Source organism: Sus scrofa, chromosome 6 (genome assembly GCF_000003025.6).
Source record: "Sus scrofa isolate TJ Tabasco breed Duroc chromosome 6, Sscrofa11.1, whole genome shotgun sequence".
Classification (NCBI taxonomy): Eukaryota; Metazoa; Chordata; class Mammalia; order Artiodactyla; family Suidae; genus Sus; species Sus scrofa.
In genome coordinates this window covers 165,480,408-165,500,621 of record NC_010448.4, presented here as the reverse complement: position 1 = coordinate 165,500,621, position 20,214 = coordinate 165,480,408, and the positions used below count along the sequence as shown (strand labels likewise).

Below are 20,214 nucleotides of genomic sequence, written 5' to 3'. Positions count from 1 at the left end.
AAGTTTTCCCTTTCTCCAAGTGATGGCACCGGAAGCCTGTATCTGAGAGGCTATTCTTTGAAGTGTCAGTAGTTTGAAATACCTGCTACAGTCCTTTTCAACGGGACTCTGGGACAATCCTTTGTTGAAAACACAGACTTTGGGAGTTCCCAGCATAGCTCAGAGGAAGTGAATCTGACTAGTAACCATGAGGACACAGGTTCGATCCCTGGCCTCGCTCACTGGGTTAAGGATCCAGCGTTGTGTTGCCATGAGCTGTGCTATAGGTCGCAGACATGGCTCGGATCTGGTGTTGCTGTGGCTGTGGTGTAGGCCAGCAGCTGTACTCCGATTAGACCCTTAACCTGGGAATTTCTATTTGCTACAGGTATGGCCCTAAAAAGACCCCCCCCCCAAAGTAGTTGTGGTCAGTTTATTACTGATAATTTTTAAGTGTGAAAAGTCTGATAAGAGTTCATATCAAGAATAATGCAATTAACAGAAGTTCCTGTCGTGGTGCAGCAGAAATGAATCCGACTAGGAACCATGAGGTTGTGGGTTCGATCCCTGGCCTCACTCAGTGGGTTAAGGATCTGGCATTGCCATGAGCTATGGTGTAGGTAGCAGATGCAGCTCCGATCTGGTGTTGGTGTGGCTGTGGTGTAGGCTGGCGGCTACAGCTCCAATTAGACCCCTAGCCTGGGAACCTCCATTTGCCGCGGGCGGGGGCCTAAAAAGACAAAAGGAAAAAAAAAAAAAAGAACAAAGAATAATGCAGTTAAGAAGGGAATTAATTAATTGTTTCTGTAGCGTGCAAAACAGTAAAGCCAATTCAAAAACATTTTAGCAAAATGTCTCTTAAGAGTAGTTTTTCTCAAAGACAGTGATTATTACATCTGATTTATAAAACACGAACACAGTGTTTACAGAGGAAAAATTCTTGGTCTACAGCATGTAATAACCTTATGGCAAAATTCACACCAAGACTAAACTAAGGATATCAAGTGAAAGGATTTAATATGTCTGACCTAAGTGCTTTATATATATATATAAAGTCATTATTATCATTATTATTATTTTGCTTTTTAGGGCCTATGGAGGTTCTCAGGCTAAGGGTCGAATTGGAGCTATGGCCCCTGACCTACGCCACAGCCACAGCAGCATCAGATCGGAGATGTGTCTGCAGCCTACGCCACAGCTCACCACGGCTCACTCACAGCAGCGCCAGGTCGTTAACCCACTGAGGGAGGCCAGGGATGCAACCTGCAACCTCATGGTTTCTGGTTGGATTTGATTGCACTGTGCCACAACGGGAACTCCCAGACATTTATATTTTTATAAAATTCCATTGATCTAAAAGATGCTAGATTCAAATTTTAAAAGTAAGTCTTTTAGCAGATAAGCATTTTGAAGGGTAATTGAAATTAAGGTTGAAAACATTAAACTATTATTTCCTAAAATCCATCAAAGGAGCATCAAGACTCAAAAAGAAACACAAGCTGGGCTGGGGGATTCAATCTGCGTCCTGGTACTGCAGAGACGCCACCAATCCTGTTGCCACATCAGGAACTCTGATCAGAGTTAGTTTCATAGTGATGCTGAAACAACACAACTTGTCTCAGGACTTAATGAAGATCAGGTGCATTGTCTCAGCGTAGAAGGAACTCAGCAGCGTGATAGGTAAGAAGTAGATAGATACAGATACAGATACAGATCTATAGGTTGCTTGTGAAGGATACAAGCAGGCAGGCAAGAGGACGCTGCCTCAAGAACTAAGTGGGTTAGGTTTTTAAAATCAAAGTGGAAGTGAGGAGGAGAGGAGATCCCCTCTTCCTCTTCCGTTGTGAAGTTGTTGCAGGAAAGTGGGGCAGGGGAGGATGGTCAAGTCCTGGGTCTCGAGTGGGTTTTGGGGGTGGGCTGCCAAGTGAGGGTCCCTGGCTTCACTCAAGAAAGAATTCAAGGCGTTCCCGTTGTGGCTCAGCGGTTAATGAACCTGACTAGTGTCCATGACATTGTGGGTTCGATCCCTGTCCTTGTTTAGTGGGTTAAGGACCTGGCGTTGCTATGAGCTGTGTGTGGTGTGGGTCACAGATGTGGCTCAGATCTCACGTTGCTGTGGCTGTAGTGTAGGCCTGCAGCTGCAGCTCCGATTCAACACCTAGCATGGGAACTTCCATATGCCGAGGGTGTGGCCTTAAAAAGCAAAAAAAAAAAAAAGAAAGAAAGAAAGAAAGAATTCAAGAGCAAGCCGTAGTAAAGTGAAAGCAGATTTATTTAGAAAGATAAACATTGCAGAGTTCCCATTGTGGTGCAATGGAAACGAATCTGACTAGTATCCATGAGGCTGTGGGTTCGATCCCTGGCCTCCCTCAGTGGGTTAAGGATCTGGCATTGCTGTGAGCTGTGGAGTCGGTCGCAGATGTGGCTCGGATCTGATGTTGCTGTGGCTGTGGCATAGGCCAACAGCTGCAGCTCCAGTTGGACCCCTAGCCTGGGAACCTCCATGTGCCGCAAGTGTGGCCCTAAAAGGCAGAAGAAAAAGAAGGAAAGAAAGGAAAGAAAGAAAGAAAGACAGACAGACAGACAGACACATTCCACAGGCAGAGTGCAGCTCTCTCAGAAGGTGAGAGTGGCTCAGAAATAGTGGGTGGTTAGAGTGGTTTTTATGGGCTGGGTGATTCTGTAGGCTAAGTCGGAGGCTTATTCCGACTATTTGGGGGAAGGGAGAGGATCTGCGGGAATTGGGCCACCTCCCACTTTTTGGCCCTTTATGGTCAGCCTCTGAACTGTCCTAGGGCCTGTGGGTTTGTCTTCAGCATATGCTAGTGTATTACAATGAGGCATAACAAGACTCTAGATCTACTCAAGGTCTTGGGCCTTGTAGGTTCTAACCAGCTTTTGTCCTGTTGTCAACAGCTATGTCCCTTCCCTCTCAATACTAAGATGATGTTAGCGTGTACTGGGCTTATCATTCCTCTCTCTTCAAATGAAGCAATAAATAAGCTTTGAGGGGGGGCTTTATTTTAAGGCTGCACCCTCGGCATATGGAGGTTCCCAGGCTTGGGGTCACATTGGAGCTGTAGCTGCTGGCCTGCGCCACAGCCACAGCAACGCCAGATCAAGCTGCGTCTGTGACCTACATACACCACAGCTCATGGCAGCACCAAATCCTTAATCCACTGAGTGAGGCCAGGAATCGATCCTGTGCCCTCATGGATGCTAGTCAAATTCCTTTCCCTGAGCCATGACAAGAACTCCAATAAATAAGCATTTTTAAATGTCTGAGAAAGAAGCACTGAGAACTATGTCTAGTCACTTATGATAGAGCTTGATAATGTGAGAAAAAAGAATGTATACATGTATGTGTAACTGGGTCACCATGCTGTACTGTAGAAAAAAAACTAGTGTATTGGGGAAATTAAAAAAAAAAAATGTCTGAGATCAATAGATTTAGATGAAGTCCCTGCGGTACGGCACCCACAACGGGATTAGTGTCCTCATTAGAAGAGATAGGCAGACCAGGGAGTACTTGTGGGCTCCCTCCCTCCTCCTCCCCCTCGCCCTCTCCCTGTCTGCCAGGAGGGCACAGTGAGAAGGTAGCTGCTAGCTGCAATCCAGGAAGAGAGCTTTCACAAGGAACCACGTCTGCCAGCACCTTGATCTTAGACTTCCCAGCCTCCAGATTGTAAGAAATCAATGCTTGTTATTTAAGCCTAAAAACCTTTGTTTTCCATCTGTAGTACAGTTTTTATTGATAGTTATAACCCCGAAGAAATAAGCTCTTTGGGGGTCCTCGAAAAATTTTGCTTGATGAATTTTGAAAAGTAGATAATACCCTGTAACTACAACTGCAATTAATAAGTAGAATCCTTGTATTACCCCCACATATTTCTGGTGTCGTTTTGCAGTCAGTTCTTTCCTCTCCTCTTGGTGTCAGGCAACCCCTGATCTGCTTTCGGCACTCGAGATCAGGGGGTTTTTTTGGCTGCCCCACGCATATGGAGTTCCTGGCACAGGGATCAGATCCAAGCCACAGCTGCGACCTAAGTCGTAGCTGCAGCAGCACCAGGTCCTTAACCCACTGTACGTGGGAAGGGGTTTGAATCTGCACCCCAGCATTCCCAAGCCCATGCTGATCCTGTTGCACCACAGAGGGAACGCCTAGATCAGTTTTGCTTGTGGCAGAATTTCTTCTAAGTGAAAAGTATGTAGTATGCATTGTTTTATTTTGTGTGTTTGTACCTATTATTTTTTTTGACCTATTCTGTTCCTGAACTGAACTTGGGTGTGCTTGTGCATTGCACGGCAGACCTACGACAGCAGGTTGTGGTGAAGGATAGTACAGCCTTTATTACAAGGCACAAAACAAGGAGAATAAATAGCTCATGTTCAAAAGACCCGAACTCTGTGATGGCTTTCAGGGAAGAGTTTGTTTGTTTGTTTGTTTCCTTTTTACTGTTTTGTGTTATCTAGTTTTTATGTCAGGGAAGGGTTTTGAAGGCAGCAGTAGGTGTGGGGTTTCAGAGTGTGTGATCAGCTCATGAACTTTCTTCCCATTGGCCGTTGGTGGTGAGGTAACTGGGTGATGTTTTGGATGCGTCAACCCTCCTGTTCCAACCAGTCTGAGGTCCACCTGCTTGTGCTTAGCAGAGAGTCGCCTTCCTCTACCCGACGGGGTCTTAGCTCCGCTGAACAACTCACAGGCGTGGGTTGGATTGTTATGTAGATCCCTTGAGGAGAAACCAGCACTTTTGAAAATAAATCACTATGCTATTGTTTAAGTTATCGTTCCGTTTCTTGCCTGACTGCTTATCCTTTGTTTCTGTCTTCCCCGTCTTCCCTCTTTAGTAACTGCTTGAGTCTGCTCTTTGGAACTAAGGGAAGGCTTGGGAGACTTTTTCTACCAACAAAAAACAGGAAACAAGGAGGGGTCTGTCACTGGCAGGGATGCACAGGGAAGTTCCAGGCTAGGGATCGAATCAGAGCTGCAGCTGCCGGCCTATACCACAGCCACAGCCACAGCAATGTGGGATCAGATCGGCATCTGCGACCTACACCGAAGCTCTTGGCAACGCCAGGTCCTTAACCCACTGAGGCAAGGCCAGGGATTGAACCTGCATCCTCATGGATACTAGTCAGATTCGTTTCTGCTGCTCCGCAATGGGAACTCCTGCACAGGTCTATTTATAGACAAATGGTTTCATTTTTCTTGGGAATATACCTCAGAGTAGTAAGACCATAAAAACGATATCCCAGTCATTGCTACCACCAGTGGGAGTAACTTATCAGCCATAAACAAACCTAAAACAAAACTAAATTTATAGTGGAAAATTAAAATTAGAAAAGTAGAGAACAGGAGTTCCCGTCGTGGCGCAGTGGTTAACGAATCCGACTAGGAACCATGAGGTTGCGGGTTCGATCCCTGGCCTTGCTCAGTGGGTTAAGGATCTGGTGTTGTCATGAGCTGTGGTGTAGGTCGCAGGCTTTTGCCTCGGTTCTTGCGTTGCTGTGGCTCTAGTGCGGGCCGGTGGCTATAGGTCCAATTCGAGCCCTAGCCTGGGAACCTCCATGTGCTGTAGGTGTGGCCCTAGAAAAAGACAAAAAAAAAAAAAAAAGAAAAGTAGAGGACAGCCAACTTCAGGCCGCTACTTCACATTTACTTCTGGAGTCAAGAAAAGACACCCGCGGGCAGCCTACTTAAGATGCACTTCTCTCACGTGGCTCTGTGAAGGGAACTGGTCGGGCGTTTGGGTAGAGGACTTCCAACACTGCTTAGCAGGTAGTTTTCCAAAAAAAAAAAAGGTAAAATCCTGGCTCTCATCCAAATATAAAATGAAAATATGTAGAGATTAAAGAAAAGCAGTTCGTCGTTAATGAGGGAACCAGACAATTGAATTATTACCACATCCATGTAGATGTTTATCTGTTGGCGCAGTAAACTAAAGGCAAACAATCCATAAGTTATAAAAATACACATTCTTTTCCTTGGCCTTATTGACAAAATCACTATATTATAATCAACATTTTTTATAATTATTATTTTTATGTCAATTATATCTCAGTAAGACTGGGAAAGAATGTAAAGTGTCATTCATAATTATTTTATAAAATATATATATTGAAATGATATTTTGAATATACTGGGCTAAACATATTAGACTTTAAAAATTATGTTATTATGACAATAATGCCAGCTTAATAAACTTCCTTGAGAGTCATTTCGTTTTTTTTAGACTTTTTAAAAAATTAAGTTTTTTTTTTTGCTTTTTAGGGCCTCACCCATGGCAAATGGAGGTTCCCAGGCTAGGGGTCTAATCAGAGCTGTTGCCGCCAGCCTACACCACAGCCACAGCAACGCCAGATCTGAGCCGTGTCTGCGACCTACACCACAGCTCACCACAACGCCGGATCCTTAACCCGCTGAGCGAGGCCAGGGACCGAACCCGCAACCTCATGGTTCCTAGTCGGATTTGTTAACCACTGAGCCACGACGGAAACTCCAAAAAGTTAAGTTCTGTTTGTTGCTGGAGCTGTTCAGACTAAACCTTGACGTATGCTGGTCTTAATAAAGAAACCTACAGAGGTCAGTTCGGGGTTGCTTGTTGGTGGATCTTCTTCATGTCATGCATTGTGAACCCACTCCTGGGCCCCTCGTCCTCTCCGACTGGTGTGGATACCTTTGCGAAGTCCTCTTCCCCTGCGGGTGACGCACCTGTGACTTGCTTTTACCCAATGAAACATGGTAAAAGGGGTAAGATGCCCTCTGCGGACTGTCTCAGGGTTTAGAAGACTGTCTAGTTAGTCGATCACATAGAGGCCGTCCTGGCCTGACGGAGTGGCAGCCATGCTGGGGAGACCCTTGCGGCCGGGACCCTGGTAGCTTCTAGAAGCTGAGGGGATCCAGCAAGCTGCTCCAGGCCTCAGCCCCACACCCATAAGGAAAGGAGTTTGGCCAAACGACCTGCTTGAGTTTAGAAACAGCTTCTTCCCCGGCCACGCCTTCACACGAGAACCAGCCTGGGTGGCCCAGGATGACAGCCTGGTGAGGCCTCAGCAGGGGGCCTAGATGAGCCGGGTTGGAATTCTCGACTCACCGAAACTGTTAAACAGTGGACTGTTCTAAAGGGCTGTGTTCGCGGTCATCTGTTAGGCAGTAGAAAAGGAACACGTCACGTCAACTTACTTCTTCCGTATTCTGCTTTAATCTCCTCACATTTCACTGCGTCGTCACTTCCATTGTTTCTGCTATGTGGAAATTATTTTGGCTAAAATAGTTTCTGTTAAAAAGTGAAAGAGCCAAGCAGCCAAGCTTAGATGTCTTTGCTTTTTTTTTTTTTCTTTTTTGCCTTTCCCCCAACCTTGTCAAGTGACAAATAACATGTTTGTTTGCGACAACCACCGTATGATTCTCAGCAGCGATGGTACCATTTTATGCTCCTACCGGTGATAATGAAAGCTCTAGCTGGCCCACATCCACACTGACACTGTTTATAGTGAGACTTTAAATTTGAGTTGGGCTGAGTGGGTGGGTAGGGATATCTCATTGTGGTTTTACCTTGCATTTCTTGGGTGAAAAATGATGTTATTAGTAATAATGAGGACAAAACAGCAACCAGCACTTGTCAGTAATTACCGTGTGCTAGATTCTTTTCTGAGCACCCCACACGTAATAACCCCATAGTCGTCATGACAGCCGTATGACGTATGTGCTATTTTTATTCCCATTATGATTGTGATTATTCAGTAGCCTAGGCTTGGGTTTTAGAGACTAGACAGTCGAGTTGAAGTTTAGGACCTGGCCGTAACTGTATGACTTTGGCTTGGAATGGGGGGGTACACTGTGGCTAGTCTGTTCGATTGTGGGAGTTTTGTGACTGGCCTTGGTATCATCCCAAGACCTTCCCAACGTGTGACTCAGTACTTGTTGGGAGGTGCTCAGTTTCTGAGAGTGTTTCCATTTTTGTTGTAGAGAACAGGGATTCTGAAAAGGAGCTGTGAGAGCCAAGTGGTTGGGCTGGCACATGGAGAGGGAATGTGAGTGTCTGTAGCTCCCACAGGATGAGGTTGCTTGTGTAATTAGAGCAGTGGCTTTCATATTTTTTAGGCTATGTAGATTTTACATAGTAACCCATCACTAGTGTTTGCACTTGTGTATTTATACATATTTCAGTGATAGATATCAGAAACACAAATTTCATAAAATCTTAGCCTTCCTCTGTTTGAAGCACTCTGATATTTTATTTTCTATTCTATTTCCGTCTGTTTCCCTTTTAAGAAAATACTGGTCCCAACTTCCTGAATTGGTCTCATGACCCGCTAAGAATTGTGATCTACAGTTGAAAAAGCCCTAGATGGAGTATAAATTAATCCTTTGACTCTTACCGTAGAAAAATAGTTTGACATACTTTGTCCTCTGGACGAGTGAGAGGAGCCCGTCAAGAGTTGACAGGTGCTCTGAAGCAGGGGACCAAGACTTTTGCTCACTCAGCTCCCTTGGCTGTCAGTGTTCAGCTTAAGAATTCACTCGATCAATTGGCTTTCTTCAGGCCAGGCTGCTTTTGTTACGGTTTCTTAGGTGTTTGTACTTGTCTCCTCTAGATGGGGAGCTTGCCCTCCTGAAGGGTAAGACCTGCAGTAGTAGCTAACAATTCTATAGCACTTCCTCTGTGTTAGGAACTTTTTTGTTTGTTTTACTTGTATTAATCTTTGCCACAACCTGCTTGTTAGGTCCCTTATTTATCTTCATTCCTCAGGTGGGAAAACTGAAGCGTACAAATGTTCAGTGGTTTACCTTCTTCAGAATTCTCGGGCAGCTTACCTCACCTTACCTCTATAACTTCTGTCGTCTGAATGATTTCATTAATTGTTGCTGGATGAAATTAAACTAAATAGTTTCTGGGCTTATTTTCTTAACTCTCTGCATGGCTTCTACCACAGAGTTATTTAAGGGATTATAGAGTGATAGCAATGAATTTTAAATGATGCTGGACTTTGTCTGAGGAATACAGACTTGACCTAAATGGGTCAGGTGCAGAATTGGAGCAGTGCCTGGGTTTTGAGCCCTAACATTACAAGCCTGTTATCCTCCACCAGGCCTGAGTTTGAGGACGAATCGTGTTGCAGAAATGCCCACACATTCTTAGCTCATTATTTACGGATTTGGGATCCTTAATAAGCCTTCCTTCAGTCCCTGCCCACTGCGACAGCTGTTCTAGCCTGGCCCCCACCTCCCGAGTTAATAGTGTGTCTGTCACACTGTGAGTTTTCAAGTTGGTATGTGTGGTTTCTGCCAGAGTCTTCGCTCTTGCCAGGCCTCAGGGTTGGAGGCTGCCGCCGATTTGTGGGGGAGGGAGTTTGGTGCTTGTCGCAGAGCAGGGACAGGGTGCTCTCTGGGGCTCTGATTTGTTCCAGGCCGAGTGTGAATGAGGTCAGGCAGATCGGAGGACAGCTGATTCATTCCGGATCGGGGACTCCTCACTCTGCCTCACTGCCGTCTCTTGGGCTCTTAGGTCTTTTTTGGTGGTGGTGGTGGCAGGGGGCGGGGGGGGGGCCTCGAAATTGTTTTGAAGAAAAGTGCTTTAATGCTTGTCTTCAATTTGGGATGCCTTTGTAAATTTCCTTTGCGTGTGACCGCCTTCCCCTTGAGGGAGAGAACTTCCTGCCGAGACTGCAAGTGTGAGAGGGCAAAAGCTTGAGTAGCCAGGAAAATGATGAAGCGGAGGAGAGAGAGACTGGGAGCACCATGCCTGCGGATTCAGTAAGGAGGCTGGGGTCTCTGAGTGGAAGCTGGCAGGTGTCAGGAGAAGAACTAATGCCAACTAACACCCCCTCATTTGCCCGACTAAAGACTGCGGTTTGGATACCTGTCAGGAAGAAGACGGAGCTAGCTTCGTAGCTTCAAGGTCAAAACAGCGGTCCCTAGCGAAGGCATATAGGTGTCCAATTGTGCAGACTGAGTGAGGTGGCTTTTAGGGGTTCTTAGGTACTTGGCAAGCTGGGCTAACAATGAAGATATTTTTTCCTGCCTTGCAAGCAAATATGTATTTGAATTTAGTGTCAAAGCCCATGAATGTGAGAAACAAATGGAAATGAAAGCCTCTCCTTCTTGGACTGGAGAAGGTGTTGTATTTCTGCCCCTGGCCTGTCAGCTCGGGACCTCAGATCTGCCCTTGCAGATCCAAGCCTGAGTCCTTTAGGGTGTGATCGGAATTTTATTTCTGTGTCGATCTGAATTTTATTTCTAAGTATGGACGTAATGGCTTCGGGAAGGATTTTGAGGCTGGAGAGGGAGGAAGACCTGCACTCTAGGGTAGCTTTCCCAAGAGCTGGGCGGGCTTGTTTCGCGAACAAGTGCTGGCTGAACTGATCAGCAGATTGGGAAACCAGCGGAAGAAGGGCCCTAGAGTCCATCGCACCTCAGCGTCTGTCTTGAACTGCCTTCGCCACAGCTCGCGAGGGCAGGGGGGTGCCCTTCTCGTGTCCGTCCCCTGACCGTTGGCGCTGTCTCGGAGACAGCCTGCTACCCCCGTAGGCAGAGCTCGCCAGCGGGCTTCCGTGGGGCTGTGGCCCTGCGGTGCGAGAGGAGGCTCACGGGTGGAACTGATGATTCTCCCCGACCTGGGAAATCAGACTTGTCGGAAGTGTAAAATCGGAAGGATTGGCATACTTAAAAAAAATTAGGTTTATTCCCATATTAAAACTAAAAAGTAAATTACCACAAAAGAAGCTTTGTCGACTAAAGTGCCATTTAAACTGAGCCAAATTGGGAAAATTTCAATTAAGTGTGTAGTTTAAGAAAACGTAAGGGGCTAAAAATCCTGCTCTCTGAATACTGGTGCCCTGGCGATTGCTGTCATTGTATCTGTTTTCGCGACTTGGCGTTTGCATTAGGAGAACATACTCCTTGAGGATCCAGGAAGCAGTTTATCAGTCACCTCTCTTTTCTCAAACAATCCTTTTTAAACTCTAACCCAGTTTGCAGAGTGATAATTAGGAACAAAAAGAATGAGATTGAGTTTTCATAGATTTTTAAGAAATAATCCTAATTATATATTTATCAAGTGGCTAATCCTCATTTTATGTGGTAAGATTTAAGACGCCACAATTTTGTATAAGCAACATGATTCAGCTTAGCAAGACTAAGTGTCTTATGTGTATTCTCGTAAGCTTAGTTTATATACCACTGACCCTTAAACAGCACAGACTTTTTTCAATAAACACCTGCTGTGGTTCTGCAGGATCCTCTATTAGTTGAATCCACGCGTGCAGAACCGCAGCTATGGAGTGCTGACTGTCAAGTTCTAGGTGGGTTTTTAGTTGCCAGGGGATTTGGCACCCCGAACCCCACATTGTTCAAGGGTCACCTGGACTAGGAAGCTGATTTTTAAATTCTTTAGAATTCTTTAGAATTTAGAGTTCTTTGGAAAAGTGAAAATTCTTTTTGTGAAAAATTAATTCAAAATTGACATTTTGTAATTTTTTGAATACATTGAATTTGTGGAAATTTGGGTATGCCTGTAATTTTAAGTAGTTGTCTGCCCTCCACTTTCCTATCCGATTATATCCTTGTATTGTGTACTCATCTGAGAAGTATGCTGAAGCAGCTAGTGGGATAATAAGTAGAAAGCTGACGATTTCCTTTGAATATATGGACTTAAAAACAAGCGGCATGCCTGTCGCCATGTCCAAACAGGCAGCAATACAATGCAGGGAACTAACATCATTTTTAAACAGGTAATACTTAAGTCTTTTTCTAACTTGGAAATAAAATATTATAGTTTTTATTTGGTATTTGCCATTACTATGGCAAATTAAATGATGTGCATCTATTTTTCTTTTCTTTTTGTGTTTTTAGGGCCACACGTGCAGCATATGGAGTTTCCTGGGCTGGGGGTTGAATGGGATCTGCCACTGCCCGCCTACGCCACAGCCACGCAGGATCTGAGCCATAGCTGCGACCTACGCCACGGCTCACAGCAGCGCCGGATCCTGAGCCCACTGAGAGAGGCCAGGGATTGAACCTGTGTCCTCATGGATACTAGTCGGGTTCGTTTCCACTGAGCCACAATGGGAATTCCTACATCCGTCTATTTTTTGTCTGTGACATGTCTATAAATGATCAACAAAATAGAAACTCATATTTGCCATCTGTTTTCAATCTAATATTAATCTCACTTACTTAATTGCCTTATTTAGAACTTAACACATCAAGATGATTAGGTTGTTTTTAGGGTAGAAAAGTAACCTGGTAAATGAAAATTTAAACAGAAGCAATTTTTTTTTTTTTTTTTTTTTAGGGCCGCACTTGCGGCATATGGAAGTTCCTGGGCTAGGGGTTGAATCGAAGTTGTAGCTGCCGGCCTACACCACAGCCACAGTAATGTGGGATCCCAGCAGTGCCTGGGACCTACACCACAGCTCACGGCAACGCCAGATCCTTAACCCACTGATCGAGGCGAGGGATTGAACCCTCATTCTCATGGATACTAGTCAGGTTTGTAAACTGCTGAGCCATGACGGGAACTCCCAAAATTAATTATACAGAGTAAAGTGACATTATTTGGCTTACTCATTATGTCGCAGTTAGCTGAATTACTTGGTATTCTTCTAGAAGTAACCTAACAATTTATAAACTATTAAAGTTTTACTTTTATTGACGTATACATTTCTCTAGGAAATTTTAGTCATTAAACACAAAATGTTACCTATTGCTTGCTCCCTGAGGAGGTATCATAAATTTACAGTATTTCCTCAGAAGCCGGTCTAAATACTTTGACTGTCCAGAGCTTCAATTCTTAGTTTTAATTCTGTGGATTAAGTTTCAGTCCCAGTGGTCATTCTGTGCCAACACTGGTACTAAGTGGGATATCGGGAAATGGTTTTTGACCACTTAACTTTTCTTGAGCCTCTTGCCTAAACTAACCCTCTTTGAATATGTGTCTTTCTGGCTGAGAAATTATCACTGACTCTGTTTTCTCTGCTGTGATACCTTGTCAGAATCTCTGCCCTTTGCCGAGGACCTGAAGCAAACCGGCACCTGCTCTCACCCACGTCGGCCCCCGCCCTGCCCCTCACTCAGGTCCCGTTTAGTGCTGATTGTGCTCTGGCTACTTCTCCTCTTGCCTTTTTCCTGAACACCCACGCCCGCAGCAGCCCTGGCACTCCTTGTCCCAGCCGCTCGCTGCAGTGGAGGTAAGGAGACCTGCGGTGCTGGACGTGGGCCGGGCAGTTGCTTCCCGCCTGGTAGGTAGGAGTAAGCCCGTCACCTTCCCGATGGGGAGAAGCTGAATGAAGGTCACGGCCACGTGTGGACGGAATCTCACAGACCCCTGCCGCCTTCAGGGTGAGGGAGGAAGTAGTGTAGCGTCTCCGAAGTTAGGGAACTGTGTGTTCATCTTAACCGAAGGACAGCCCTGTGACCGCCCGGACGAGAGCAGCGTGACCGAGTGCCGGGACGCTCTGAAGGCTGCATAGTCCCAACCCACATCTTACACAAAAGGAAAATTTGATTCCAAAACAGGGCAGGTGGTTTGTTTCCATTGCTGGAAATGTTTCCCCATTTCTTTCTGTCTTTCTTTCTTCCTTTTCTTTTTCTTTCTTTCTTTCTTTTTTTTCTTTTTAGGGCCCCACTCACGGCATATGGAGGCTTCCAGACTAGGAGTCCAATCAGAGCTGTAGTTGCTGGCCTACACCAGAGCCACAGCAATGCGGGATCTGAGCCACATCTGCAACCTACACCACAGTTCATGGCAATGTCGGATCCCTAACCCACTGAGCAAGGCCAGGGATGGAACCCGCGTCCTCATGGATATTAGTCAGGTTTGTTAGCTACTGAGCCACGGCGGGAACTCCTGTCTTCCTTGTCTCACGTCCAGCTTTATTTGAGGATATTCTGTGTTCTGGGCACTGTTTTAGGCGTGAAGGCCAAACAGTGGTCACAGAGGTGCAGTCCCTGCCCTCTTGGAGCTTAGATTCTAGTGGGGGGAGGCGAACAAATTCATGGGAAGTGTGTAAGAGTTGGACATAAGCGATAGTGAGAAAATATAGCAGGAGAAGGAGGGTGGGGAATGTGGGACCTGGGGGCTGACATTTCGGCTAGGAAAGTCCTCAGTGCTGAGCTCTCTCCGAGTAGACCCAAAGGCAGTCACGGAGCCAGAGAGGGACACCTGAAGGGAGGGGCAAGAGTGCCTAAGACCTGAGCTAAGACCTAAGACCTAAGTTAAGACCTAAGACCTAAGACCTGAGCTAAGACCTAAGACCTAAGTTAAGACCTAAGACCTGAGCTAAGACCTAAGACCTGAGCTAAGACCTAAGACCTGAGCTAAGACCTAAGACCTGAGTTAAGACCTAAGACCTGAGCTAAGACCTAAGACCTGAGCTAAGACCTAAGACCTAAGTTAAGACCTAAGACCTGAGCTAAGACCTAAGACCTGAGCTAAGACCTAAGACCTAAGTTAAGACCTAAGACCTGAGCTAAGACCTAAGACCTGAGGTAAGACCTAGGACCTAAGTTAAGACCTAAGACCTGAGGTAAGAGCTTGCTTGGTGTGTTCTTTGTGCATCAGAGTTCAGTGAAGCGCGTGTGGAATGAGTTAGGTGGTGAGAGGTGGAAAGTGAGGTCTGAGATGTCGTGGGGGCCAGGGGAGGGAGAGCTTTAAAGCTGTTACAAGGAGTCTAATTTTTATGCTGATGAGATGAGAAGCTATCTGTTGAAGGGTTTAAAGCAAAAGAATGTCATGATCTGACTTAGATGAAAAGGATCCTTCTGGTTATAGTTAGAAGGCTACTGGTGTAATCTAGGTGATAAAAGACAGTGGTTGTTTGAACCCACAGTTGTCCAAGTGGCAAGAGGCGGTCAGATTTGAGGATGTAATTTGGAGGTAGAATTGATAGGATTTATTGATGAATTAGATGCAGAATTTGAGAAAAAGATGAGTTAAGATTTGGCGTGGGAGTTCCCATTGTCCAGTGTCAGCCTAACGCGGCCCTGAACTGTCTCTGGAATTTGAGTTCATGTAGCAAATAATGTCGCTTAAATCTGCATCATAAGTTTTGCCTCTATTTAAATTTGCCATTTTCCAGGTTACTCCCCCCACCCCCCAACAAAAAGCTTACCAAATACCTATTAATCAATTTTATTTCCCTTCTTGAAAAAAAGTTTTCAATTGGTTTCCAGGATAACCTCTAACTGGTTAATGAATCTGACTAGGAACCATGAGGTTGCAGGCCTCATGGCCTCAATCCCTGGCCTTGCTCAGTGGTTAAGGATCTGGTGTTGCCGTGAGCTGTGGTGTAGGTTGCAGATGCGGCTTGGATCCCGTGTTGCTGCAGCTCTGGCATAGGCCAGCGGCTAGAGCTCCGATTAGGCCCCTAGCCTGGGAACCACCATAGGAAGCGGCCCTAGAGAAGGCAAAAAAAAAAAAAAAAAAAGATTTGGGGCTAAACAGAAAATTGGAGTTACCGTGAACTGGTGGTAAACTGGTGGTAAACTGGAGACAGCTAATTAGATCCTCAGAGATAAGTGAGGTCTGGGCTAAAGAGGTGTAGTTAGGAACTGTCCTGCCTGAGTGAGCTGAATCATTCGGTTTACGAGGTCACCCAGTGAGTAGGAAGGAAGAGACATCAGAGGACTGAGCCCTGGAGCCATCTGACTGAGAGGCTGGGGAGGCAAGGAACCCAGCGGGACAGACCGAAAGCTCTCCTGAGAGGTAAGAATCCAGTTAGAGGTTATCTGGGAAACCAATTGGAAACTTTTTTTCAAGAAGGGAAATAAAATTGATTAATAGGTATTTGGTGAGCTTTTTGTTGGGGGGTGGGGGGAGTAACCTGGAAAATGGCAAATTTAAATAGAGGCAAAACTTATGATGCAGATTTAAGCGACATTATTTGCTACATGAACTCAAATTCCAGAGACAGTTCAGGGCCGCGTTAGGCTGACACTGGACAATGTTAGAGGCTGACTCTGTTGCCAAAACTCGGCCTCTCCCTGCTGGTGCCAAATCGAAACCCAGAGACAGAGGTTTTGCGTAAAGGAGAAAAAAATAGCTTTATTGCTTTGCCAGGCAAAGGGGGCCACAGCAGGCTAATGCCTTAAAGACTGTGCCCCCTTCCCCACCCCACCCCTAAAGGGTTAGGAGGTGGTTTTATAGTTTGGGGAGTGGAATAAGGATCAGGACTGTAGATAAGGATCAGGGTAGAGGCAAGCTTGTCTTTTCCGAGCTGGTGATTAGTGGCCCCGGGACTGGTTCTGGTGGTCCTCCTTCTTCCCAGAATGAAGAAGGCTTCATAAGTCATAAGTCGTTCTTCCCTTTGTTGGGGGTTTTAGTTCTGCAGAAAGGCTCAAAGATATTGTTATACATATTCCCTGAGGAGGAACCAGGACCTACCCTAAGGCTGTAAGACTTCTCCCTGGTCTCCGCATCCCCTCCTTTCCCTGATGAGCAGCTGCCCTTTGAAACTCAAGGAAGGTCAGGGAGGCTGACGTCTATTCCCTAAAAATGAGAAATGGAGGACACAGAAGGCTTGTGTGCCCCTTGTGTGTAACCAGCTCGGTGACAGATCCTCCCTGAAGGCACCCCTTCCGGAGGTACTAGACCTTGGTGGGGGAAGCTGAGGAAAAAACTAAGTTGGGCAACACCCACAGGCTAAAGTGTGTCCCATCTCCGCACGGGGCTGGAAGTACTGTCCCTTGACAGCCATGGTCTTAAGACGCACAGTCGAAGCAAGTCTTGCAGCTTAGGCTTGGCGACTGTTAAGCCGCCCCCCCCCCCCCCCCCCCCGTGCACAGGTCTGGTCGCTGTATTTATTAGGTTTTCATTCCATTCTTCCGTATTTCGCGTGTGCAGAAGACCCATTCAGTGACAGAGCAAGATGATTTCATCTGGTTGTTTGCTGGCCATGTTTGTATTTTTTTAAATGGTCTTGAATTTCGTTCTGGGATGCAGTGAAGTTTTCCGGGAATAGTTTGATCCTTTTGAGGATGACTCTTAGGCTTTGTTAGGTGCGCCCACGCTGCATTCACCGCTAGTTTTTCCTTCCTGCGGGGGGAGTGCTTTGTGAGCACCCTACTCAGTGCTGATGCATTACGAGTTTTTTCCACTCAGGCTGGTGGGAACATTATCTGTTCCTGGCCCCATGGGAGCTCTGGGGAATATACTGCCTATACACCTGGCAGTACTGCCAAGCACACTGCTCGCATAGTTTCCTTACCCGCATCACGGACCAGGCGAAAACCCCAGAGAACCCCCTTCCAAGATCTCTCTGTGGAGCTCTCTCCCTCCTGGTACTCTGCCTTCCACATTCTACCCACCTTAGCCTCCCCAGATCCTGATTCTGCCTCCTCAGCTCAGGGAGGTGTTGGGCTCTTTTGAGTACCCCTTCCTGGGTTGCTCCCTGGGAATGCTCTTAGGGGGTGGGTAAGTTGGGGCAGTCCTAGGACTGACTTTGGGGCAATTTTCGGGCTTACTTTGTATGTTTCCCTTCTGTGTAATGTCTATAAACTGTTATTTTACGTATTTCATCATTTTAAAAAAGTTTTTAAGGCATAAGGGTAAATCTGTCTCTATTTCTCCATCATGGTAGGAAGGAAAAATCCCATCTTCTAATATTTTGAACTCGTACTTCTTTCATCACAAGTGAAGGCTGCCTCCTGAGATATTAGTTGCCTGATTCAAATGTCACATAAATGTAGTAGAAGCAGGACAGACAGACTCTTTATTTTAGTTGCTTTATCTTGCTTAGTCAAGAAGAGTTGAGAAGTGAACAGAGGAATAAGAATAGGTGCAGTGGGATTGGCAGTGTCTCTGAAGCGCAGGTTTGATTCGCAGCCCAGCACAGTAGGTTAAGGATCCTGCATTGCTGCAGCTGTGGCAAAGCTCACGACTGCAGTTCAGATTTGATCTGAGGCCCAGGAACTCCATCTGCTGGGGCAGTCAAAAGAGAAGAAAGGAAAAAAAAAAAAAAAAAAAAAAAAGATGGCATTTACTGATACTAAGCATTTTTCTAATCCTCAAAATACTTTGATTAATCGTAATGCAAGTCCATTTTATTGATGAAATGGGGACTCCGACTAAATCAATTTCTCAGCGAAGGCGCTGGGGTACAGAGAGGGTAAGGAAGTTCCTAGTGAGCCACAGCAGCTGGGACTCAGCGCCCAGGTCTTGCTCTAACATCTGTGATGGCAACCCTTACTCTGCTGTCATGTTTTTGATGAAACATGCTATTGTGTATTTAGTTAGTAAGTAAACAAATTCTGAGGACTTATAGCTGCTGAGTGCCATTCCAGTCGTTTGAAATCTGTGGGTCATTTCAGTCCTCACACCAACGATGAAGGAGGGATTATTGTTATGTTCCTTTTTGCAGATAAGGAAAGGGAAGCTCAGAGAGATTAAATAAATTACTCAAGATGAAACAGCTGGTAAGTGGGAAAATGGGCACGCAAACCCAGGCAGTCTGGCTCCAGAGATGACTGCATTCTTAACAACTACGCTGTCCTGCTTCTCCCTCTAAGACACTTCTTCTCTTTCCTTTTTCCCTCTCTTTTTAGAGCCACACGTGTGGCATATGGACGTCCCGGGGCTGGGGTCGGATTCGAGCTGCAGCTTTGCAGGCCTGTACTATGGCCTCAGAAACCCCAGATCTGAGCTGCATTTATAGCCTGCAGCCTATGTAGTTTGAGGTATCGCCAGATCCTTAACCCACTGAGTGCAGCCAAGGATCCAACCTGCATCCTCAGGGATGCTCTGTCGGGTTCTGCACCCACTGAGCTTCAGTGGGAACTCTAAAGATACTTGCTTTATGTAGTGTGTTCTGAACCTAAATAATTTTGCAGCCTCAGGTCTCTCTTTCCAAGGTGACGTCGTCACAGCATTCCTTGACAAATCCTCCCACACTCAGGGTGGGAATTGGTATGCCATGGTCCATGGTCACTTCCAGCCTTTGCCTTCATTACCTTCTTCTTCAACCATCTGTTCTTCTTTTAGGCTCACGTCGTTCCTTTTTAGCTTTTCCCCTGCTCATTGCTGTCCTCCTCTAATTTAGTTTTGTCCTCTGAATTCGCATCAAGAGTCTGGGATAGAAGCCATTTTTGGTTTGTTTGTTTTGTCTTTTTTGCCATTTCTTGGGCCGCTCCTGCGGCATATGGAGGTTCCCAGGCTAGGGGTCCAATCGGAGCTGTAGCCGCCGGCCTACACCACAGCCACAGCCATGCCGGATCCAAGTCGTGTCTGCGGCCTACACCACAGCTCACGGCAACGCCGGATCCTTGACCCACTGAGCAAGGCCAGTGGTCGAACCCGCAACCTCATGGTTCCTAGTCGGACTTGTTAACCACTGTGCCACGACAGGAACTCCAGAAGCCGTTTTTATTGAACGCAGTGATGAACCTAAATTCCACAGAATCTTTACCATGTCCATGCGCCCATTGGATGTTATTATGATTAAGCAGTTGAGCACATACAAGTTGAATAAATGAAGAAAATTCTCGAGCTACTGGTAGTGAATTGGACCTCTGCTTTAAAATAGATGACCCAGGAGAGAGGGAACGAGGATGCACATACTGCTACCATGCAGTGGCCTTTTCGGGGTGTCTTTTATTCCCAGGGAGGGTACCTGTGGTTATGGGCTGAATTGTGTCCCCTAAAGTTCACATGTTGTTGACGTTTTAGCCCCCAGTATCTAGAACATGGCTGTATTTGGAGACAGGGTCTTTGCAGAAGTAAGAAGGCTGAACAAGGCCGTGGGATGGGCCCTACTATGAGTGGTATACTTATTTGAAGAGGGGATTGGGATACAGACACAGAGGGAGAAAGCCAAGGAGTGAGGTCTCAGAAGAAACCGACCCTGCTGACACCTTCTAGCTTCTGGAACTGGGAGGAAAGAAATATCTCTTGCTTAAGCCACCCAGCCTGTGGTACTTTGGTATGGCAGCCCTGGCAAGCTAACACAACTATGGGGGCTTTTGGTTGCATGGCTCTGAAGAGCTAGAAATTGTAGTTACAACTGGCCCTGCTCAGGATCTTAATCCTCTGTATTGATTGCATCTTGATAATGTGCTTAGGACCTTCCAAATCGTTGTCCATAGTAATTTTTTTAACTCAGTGAATTATATTTATAGTTGTACAAGCATCATCACAACGCAGTTTTTCCACATTTCCATCCCAAACCCCTAGCCCATCCCTGCCCCCACAACCTGTCTTCTTTGGTAACCATAAATTTTTCAAAATCTGTCAGCCTCTG

General features: G+C 46.0%; 1 protein-coding gene across 1 annotated transcript in view; it reads left to right on the top strand.

The window, feature by feature from the left end:
- MAST2 (microtubule associated serine/threonine kinase 2) overlaps positions 1-20,214 on the top strand; it is a 213,154-nt gene that overhangs the window by 119,408 nt on the left and 73,532 nt on the right. The window contains 1 exon segment of the mRNA XM_021096724.1: positions 12,976-13,170. Coding sequence (XP_020952383.1) covers positions 12,976-13,170 — 195 coding nt within the window.